General features: G+C 46.2%; 1 protein-coding gene across 1 annotated transcript; it reads right to left on the bottom strand.

The window, feature by feature from the left end:
- Nucleotides 1-7,189: 7,189 nt before the first annotated feature.
- Nucleotides 7,190-7,758, bottom strand: LOC119970935 (zinc finger protein 622-like). The gene has a single exon (XM_038806045.1). The coding sequence runs from the start codon at nucleotides 7,756-7,758 to the stop codon at nucleotides 7,270-7,272; it is 489 nt and encodes a 162-aa protein (XP_038661973.1). The 3' UTR covers nucleotides 7,190-7,269.
- Between the last annotated feature and the right edge of the window lie 1,296 nt (nucleotides 7,759-9,054).

Genomic DNA, 9,054 nt, shown 5'->3' with positions numbered 1-9,054 from the left:
GGCGGCGGGATCGGCGGCGCGAACGGGTCCCCGGGGTCCTGGGGGGGGGGGGGGGGCGCGGGGCGATCGGACCCCGGGGGGTGCCCCCCGGGGTGGCCAGGCCCGCAATCGGGGCCCACCGATCGGCGTGCGGGCCAGTGCCGTGGGGGCACTCTTCTCTTCCGCCGCCGCCACGGCCTACACCATGGCGGAAGGGAATCCCCCACCGCGCATGTGCGAACCGGTGAAGGCCTTTCGGCCAGCCTCGGCGCCGGGCGTCAAAGACTGTTGGTGCCGGTTTTGGCCCCAGTCGGCGTGGTGCCAACCGCTCCGGCGCGTGCCAAGCCCCCAAAGGTGCGGAGAATTCCGCACCTTTGGGGAGGCCCGACGCCGGAGTGGTTGGTGCCACTCCGCTATGCTGGGACCCCCCGCCCTGCTGGGTAGGGGAGAATCCCGCCCCAGGTCTTTTTCCCATGTTTAGACTAAGACTGTGAAGAGGTCTGGAGCCAACTGGCAGAGGTGGAACCCAAACTGAATATCAGTGATCAGGTTATTGCTGATTAAATGTCACTTGACTGTACTGTCAATCACACTTTCCATCATTTTGTTGATGGTTGATAGTAAGCCAATGGGCAGTAATTGACAGATTGGATTTGTCCCCCTTTTTGTTGAACAGGGCATACCTGGGCAATTTTCCACATTTTCAGATAGATAACATTGCTGTCCCTGTCCTGGAACAGTTTGGTTAGGGATATGGCTCATTCTGAAGTGCAAGTGTTCAGTCCTATTGGTCGGGACCCATGACCTTTGAAGTGTCCAATACATCACTCCATATGATATCAAGAAATGGAGTGAATTGAGTTGGCTGAAGACTGGGATCTGTGATGCTAAGGCCCTCGGGAGGAGGCAAAGATGGATCAGCCTTTTAGGACCTCTGACCGAACATTGTTTCAAATGCCCCTGCCTTCTCTTTAACACTGATGTAATGGTCTCCCCCTTCATTGAGGATGTTTGTGAAGCCTCTTTTGCCAGCAAGTTTTTAAATTATCTGCCACCACTCATGATTGGATGTGTTGGGACTGCAGAGCAGTGATCAGATCTGTTGCAGTGGGATTGCTTCGCTCTACCTATCGAATGATACTTATGCTCTTTAGCATGCACGGCATCCTGTGTTGCAGATTTACCAGCTTGGCGTCTCATTGTTAGGTACGCCTCATGCTAGTTCTATTCCTGGTGTGCTCTCCCACACTCTTCACTGGAAGGTAATGGTAAAGTGAGGGTTATGCCAGACCATGAGGCGACAGATTGTAGTTGATTACAATTCTGCTACTGTTCATGACCCACAGCACCTCCTGGATGCCCAGATTTGAGTTGCTAGAGTGGCTCAGAATCTATCCCGTTCGGCACAGTACTGTAGTAGTGCCACACGTGATGGATGCTGTCCACAGTGTGAAGTTGGGACTTTGTCTGCACATGGATTGTGTGGTGGTCACTCCTACTAATACTATCATGGTTAGATGCATCCATGATACATACAATCACAAGGATGAGGTCAAATAATATCTTCCCACGTGTTGGCATGGAAGCCTTTGATAAGCTTACCTGGTCGCGTTCCTGAAGAAGGCTAACTTTTCTTTTGAAAACTTGCTTCCAAACCTTACAAAGTAATAGAGATAATATGCAGTCTGACCACTCTCTGCTGGGTGGGTGGCTTGGAGTGCCAAACAGGAACATAAGACCATAAGATAGCCCTTCTTGTGCCCACTTCCTGCAAGCAGCATCCTTCACAACTCCCATCAGTGGATCTGTCATTCCTTTTGCTCGAAAATTTCAAAAATATGTTTGCTTCCACAATAGGCTTTTAGGTATTGGCTATGCTCTGCTGCAACCTTGTATATTGCTGTAGCACCATTTAATAACCTTCCAGAGGCAGCCATCAGCATAAGCAGGAGTTTTCGTGACCTACATAACAAAGCCTAATGTTAAAATTCACCCACATATGGCCCAGCATAAAAAAGGATAACATACGACCAGCACCTAATTCGGGCCTAGAAAAAGTCGCATTGATGTCGTACCTTATGACAATTTTAGGTTGTTTCAAAGTGATTTACAGTCGATTAATTACTTTTTGAACTACAGTTGCAATGCAGGAGCACCTAACTTTGAATGTATTTTACTATTTCTATACATAAAACACATATATATTTTTTATTTGCACATTGTAATCTCAATACAGTACTACATACATATGTGAGCTGCACACAACCCAGGGTTACCAGCTAAGGGATCAAGCTACTTTCATCTTTTTGGATCTGTGATGTATGATTATTATTCTGCAGAGTGAAATGTAATATTTTGCCTTTGGGAAAAGCGATTTGCATATGTCACAAATTGATGCAGAATGAAATAGAAAAATGAAGAAGATGAATTCTTACAGCAGCTTAAATTATTAAAGGTACCAGTCAAATTAAAGAGGCCATTATGCATAAAGGCAGAACTCATTATTGTCATTAATCATCATTACAATGTTATCCATCAGCACGGATGGTGTTTCGCAATCTTCAGTCAGGGTTACCGCACAATAAGGCTGTTTAGCTTTATTGCTGAAGCAAATCTGGGCCACTGTTTCCAATGAAAACTTGCTTATATCTGTCTGCATTGACGAACAAGTAGAAAACCAGGGCTAATTATAGCATATTTTGTAAAGCTGCCAAGTCGATAAAAGTTTCACCAAAATTAATACCATGTTGTGTAATAGCTATTTTACAAATTCACCGTGCCTATGCCTGAACTGTTTACCAGGCAGTAATTTCATAACCCCCCCTCCCCCCCGCCTCCCATTCTGCAGGCATTGAATCCTGCTCCGTTATGTTTCCATATGTGCCCCTCCCAAATGACTAGTACGGTATTCATTATCAGCTTGTCTGAGTGTTGGCAGGCTATTTGATCATGAGGGCATCATTGCAGCCAGTCCTGAACTTGTAATCCCCTGATATTCAATAACATTATTTTCAGCTGGGACCACTGGGCAGAAATTTGCACCAGCAGGGACAACTAATTTTATTATCCTTACCCAAGGTAGCTGAGGCCCATTTCAGTGCCTCAGCACCGATCTGGATAAGATCTGCTTCTGTGACGTAGATCAACCTGAGAGTACTTTCCCCTCCTGCCTTATGTAGCTCTGTGACCCATTCTAGAACTCGGTGTCATTCTTTCAAAATAAGCGGTGACCCATTTATAACGGAGATGAGGAAACATTTTTCCCCTCAGAGGGTTGTGAGACTTTGGAATTCTCTCCCTCAAAAGGTGGATGAGGCAGATTCCATGAATATTTTTAAGGCAGAGGTTGATCAATTCTCAATATGCAAGAGGGTGTCTGTACTGTTACAAGAGGTCAAACAGACAAGAATCAAACAAACACTCTACACTGTAGCGTATGATTCAACATGGTTCTATTCACTAAACTTGAATTAAATACACTAAGTATTCAAATCTTACGCCACACAAATGATCACAATTGGTCTCCAGACTCACAGCTTTAGATATAAGTAGATATTGCCCCTTTGAATGGGCCAAATTCTTCTCGGAAGTCTCTTCTGTTTGCTGAACCCTCACTCAGGGTGCTTCATGTGTGAGGTGGGTCCCATGGGTTGTCACTAAAGAAATGGTCTCAGATTTATGATTTTTATACTTCTCTGTTATGTGTATTCCATCGAAAGGTCAAGCCCTTGTGTTCTGCTCCGAGATGCCGAATTACCTCATTTTTCTAACTGCGCGGCATCATCCAGACATTGTTTTTCTAATATTCAGACATTGTGGTCACAGTTGTCAATTTCTAGTTATAAGTTCCTGTTTTGCACTTTGCAAACTTTCGATTTGTGCAATTACAAATTCCTAATTTTGCACGTTGCAAATTTTCCTTAAATATGTCAGGTCGAAAAGTCCCTGCATATGGGCATTTTAAGTTGGCCAAATCTCCCAACAGACCTGTCAGAAGTAATTTTAGCATAAACTGCGCCTTATTGCTATAGGAGGGAAAAGTTATTGGGGGTAGGTAGGAATATGAAGTTGAGGTTAAAATCAGATCTTTTTTTCATTTTCATTTCAGATCAGCCATGACCTTATTGAATAGCACAGCATGCTGGAGGGGCCGAGTGGCCTGCTCCTGCTCCTAATTCATATGCTCCTATGTTCATTAATAAATTCCTTTCACTCTTAGACGAACATGGGCTGGATTTTCCAATTTTGAGGCTATGTTCCCACACCGGCTTGGGAATGGTGGTGTTTTATGACTGAAAATTCAGCGTAAAACAGCCGCACATCCTCTGTTTGGCTGGGGGCTAGCAACTGGCAGCGTTGAGCACCCAGCTTTAGCTGCCAATACGGCTCGGAGAATAGCCGGGTCCGTAGCTGCGCATGCGCATAGCGGAGGTCTGCAGCGGCGGCGCCGTGTAACATAGCACCGAACGCTCGCGGACCCGGCCTGCAAAACAATGCCCCTCTTTGGCTGACTCGCGAGCCCTGGACCACCCCCAACAGTGCCCCAGCCCCGAACAAAGTCCCCCCTGCCTGCGGATCGGATCTCCCTGACTGTGGTGGCTCTGGACGTAGTCTGCAGCCGCCACGCCAAGTTCTCGACGGATAATAGCACATGCGACTGACGGCGTCGAGAACTCAGCCGGTCGGGGGCGGAGCATCGGGGGGTGGACCTCAGGCAATGTCCTGAGGCCGTTGGTATGGAACGTGGCGCACTTGCTTTGGAAGGGACAGAACATTGCGAAAGCGGCGCTGGCCCTGATTTGGTCGGAAACGAGTATTCTGCTGCCGATCGGCGAACGCGATTTCGGCGTTGGCGACCGGAGAATCCCGCTCCTTATATAAGACAGAATAAAAATCCATGTTGAAAGTTGCCAGTAAAGTCTTGCTTCTCCAATTGTGAAAGATGCATATTGTTAAATGTAAAAAACACTTGTAGCAGTGCCAGCCTGGCTGAGTGCTGTTACCCTGTCCTTTAAGAATAGGTTCAAAGCCAAACCTTAAGACTTGAGCAAATTGTTGCTTGTTCAATTTCCCCTGAGGATTTGAACCCTTGATACATTGATACAGTACTGAGGAAATGCTGCATTTTCAGAGGTGTTCGGGTGGATTCTCCAGTCCCCCAGCCGTGGGTTTCTCAGCCGCGTGTCGTTCACTGGTGGTGGTATTCTGCCTTCCAGCCACTTGTCAATAGGATTTCCCATTGAAGTTACCCCATGCCACCAGGAAACCCGTGGGCATGGGTGCACTGCTGGCGGGAAAAGTGAATTGCAATGGCCGGAGAATTCTGGCCGTTGTTTTTTTGATAGGATGTTAAACGAAGGTCCCACTGCTTGTTCAGATACTTTTCTCCTGGTGTATTAGCCAAGCCTTATTCTTCAACAAATCCCAGCAAAATATCTGACCATTTAATCTTACTCTATGTTGGATCCTGATCAAAGATTGGCTGCAGTACTCACCTGTGGAACATCAGTGACTATCGGGAGAATTTTCAAACCTTGCCAAAACGATGCTGCGTTTAGCAGATCAGGAACACTGGAATCTCCAGTGAGGCTTTGCCATAGCTCTTTAAATGAACCATACCATTGGCACCATGTTGGCATTTATGTTCCTTTGAATAGAAATCAAATAAAGGATTTCTATCAGAGGCTTTGTAAGGCCGCTGCAGGAAGGGACTACGGATCAGGGAAGCCTGCCCCCTGTTTCTCCCACACTTGTCTGGATGTCTTGCCAGGTTCCAAGAGAGTGTGTGACACGGGTGGATCTATTAGCAGCATCTCCTCAGATGACAATGGAGGGTCCTGGGGGTCCTGGCTGTTTCTATGGAATGCCTCATCTGAGGCAAGAAGACAATCAGTCAGTATTATCACTCATCACATTGTCAATATTCAGGCTTGGCGGCCGTGTGAGACAGCTATCAATGGCACTATGGTGGCTTTGTGATTGTTGAATAACTGGGGAATCTTCTTCAGAAGTCCTCATGTGACGCTACATTTTTTTGCAGTCTCTGCCTGTCCTGCTTCTGTTCACTGCACTCTTATCTTGCCTGCCTCTCTGTGACGTATTGACCTTGGTGCATGCTCGCACTCGAGCTCAAGGGCATCAATCTCGCATTTGTTTAGGATGAGCAGGTTGGCCAACCACCCAAACCCCCAATAAAGTCGGCCAGGTATGGAACCGACAGAGCAGACCAAGCTGGGATCTGATTTATATTGTAAATATTATTGCTTTGCAGCAAACATTGTTTTCTTTTACGTACATCATTCAGACTCAGGTGTGGCCTGCTGAACTGGCGGCGAGGATAAAACTGGACTATTGCTTATGCTTATACATAGAATTTACAGTGCAGAAGGAGACCATTCGGCCCATCGAGTCTGCACCGGCTCTTGGAAAGTGCACCCCACCCAAGGTCCACACCTCCACCCTATCCCCATAACCCAGTAACCCCACCCAACACGAAGGGCAATTTTGGACATTAAGGCCAATTTGGCATGGCCAATCCACCTAACCTGCACATTTTTGAACTGTGGGAGGAAACCGGAGCACCCGGAGGAAACCCACGCACACATGGGGAGGATGTGCAGACTCCACACAGACAGACCCAAGCCAGAATCGAACCTGGGACCCTGGAGCTGTGAAACAATTGTGCTCTCCACAATGCTACCGTGCTGCCGTACTTAAGAAGGAAGAAAATTAATCTTGCTTTGACAACTGTTCGAGTGATTTCTTTGCAGTACTATATTAATCCTCTATTGCTTCTTCACTCTAACCTTTTATATATGATCATTCTGATAGCATACAAGTGAGGTTACATTATGATTGATATGTGGGAAGAGGAAAGATAACACCGCATCTTAATTCATTGCAAAGTACAAACAGGTACATTTTTTTAAAGGCAGCAATTTCCTTTGGTTGACTACCCTACATAGTTATTGTTATACCGGTGTTCTAAATTTTACATATCGCCAAAATTTCATAGATGTGTAGAATTCGAACTATGTATCTATCGAATCAAGTTCAATTATTTTATTGTATTAAGCAGCATAGCAGTATTAATTAATAAATGTTTCAATAAATATTTTCTAATCCTCAACACAAACCTGAAAAAGGTACACCTAACATGTAAAATACTTGAAAAGTCCAAATATACAATCAGAAAAGGCATCAAAACATCTCCAGTTACAGGTATTGCAACTATCCTCTGGTGTAACCAGTTGACATGTACATACTGTCTGCTTACTAGAGCCTGAATATCTAAAATAGGACTTGAGGTCTGAAATGCATCTGTTTCGTAGCATTGTTGGACAAAGCTGTTTTTAACATCCACTTGGATTTCATTCTTTGTACATACTGCATGTCATGCTCTTTTCTCCGAGATGCTGCTTTTGCAAGTCCACTCGTCCAGCCTCGTGCTTTGTACTGCTGCAGCACTCTGCCTATCACACGGGTCCCAGGGGCAGCCACCGCTCTAGAGATACCAAAATGTTGTTTATAGCACCTCAGCAACGATCGATGACCAATTCTGGCACTAGAAGGAAGTATTAGCGCCATTGTTTCCTCATCATACTCCAGAGTCTTGGTTGGTACTTCTGCATCATCTTCAACATATTCCCCTTCTTTGTGATCAGGATAACTAACCCTAAAAACGTAGAAGTCTGCAAACTCGATAGCAGCATCTCCATCTGTGAAGAGTTTACAATGGCTGCTATCAACCATATGAGCCTGGACACATATATACACCATATGAGGTGTATGCTGCTACACCTTTGGACGAACAACAACCTCCTTTTCACTGCTGGACCAAGGTCGGAGTAATTATTTTTCCATCACAAAAATGCCTTTGATTGGAAGGTTGGATGTGTTTGACACAAGCATAGAGGATTGGACACAATACGCAGAACGCATGCGTTACATTTTCCAGGTGGACACTATCCCAAGTGATGATCGACAGACATGATTGACAGTGATATTGCTGACTGCCTGTGGAGCTCAGACTTATGGAGTGCTAAAAAGCTTTACACATCCCACAGCTTTGGACACTAACACCTTTGAAGATATGGTAACCCTAGTGGCACAACACTTCAATCCTAAACTATCTGTTATCGTGCAGAGATACTGTTTCAAAACGGCAGAGAAGACGCCAGGAGAGTCTGTAACCGAGTTTCTGAAAAGGCTACGAAAACTAGCCATATTTTGTGAATATGAAAATTTTCTTTCAAAAGTGCTGCGAGACCGCTTGGTCTATTGGTGTCAATAAGGTAGTTACCCAGAGGAAGGTCCTAGCTGAACCACCCCTAGACCTGCAGCATGCTGTGCAATTTTTGCTTTCCCGTGACAGCGCTGAGAGAGGAGTGCAAGAGATTCAGGGGATGGAGGAAAACACCGGAGGACACGTCCCTTCCTGGCGAGCGGCCCGCACCCAAGTCTGAAACCTCATAGATCCCAAGTCCGTTCAAGCACTGAAACGTCTTGACGGGATAACTCCCCAAGGTTTGCAGAGGCATTGCCCAGGCATTGTGGAACATGTGGATGCAGGAGCCGCAGGAAATGTAAGGCACGAGTCAGCCAGAAGCCACAGTGCCCCGGTAGAGGCAGGCGTTAACCAAGGGCTTGCACCTTCCACCTGGACCAGCCAGAGGAGGGGTGCATGCAGCTGAATTGCATTGCAGCACCGCAAGTGGCCCCATCAAGATATCCATGCAAGTTAATGGTCATCCATTAGACATGGAACTAGACACTGAAATCAAGTTTTCATTTACTGGAAAACAAACCTTCCACAGGATAAAGATGGTGGGGCAACAGTTAGATCTGCGGGACACCGAGGGAAGATTCACAATGTACACGGTGAACCATTAGCCATTGCGGGAAACACAACGACCCTGGTAGTTCGGTGCGAATCCTGTTGATCACAGTAAAGGGACACGGCCCCCGCTCGCTGGGCCGCGATTGGTCAAAGAGCCTACACCTAGACTAGCAGCAAATTTTCCAAATGGGCTCCTGGGGCCGATATGAAGTGTGAGGAAAATACCCTGTGGTTTT

The sequence above is a fragment of the Scyliorhinus canicula genome, chromosome 9, assembly GCF_902713615.1.
Source record: "Scyliorhinus canicula chromosome 9, sScyCan1.1, whole genome shotgun sequence".
Taxonomy (NCBI): Eukaryota; Metazoa; Chordata; class Chondrichthyes; order Carcharhiniformes; family Scyliorhinidae; genus Scyliorhinus; species Scyliorhinus canicula.
This window is presented reverse-complemented; position numbering and strand designations above follow the sequence as displayed.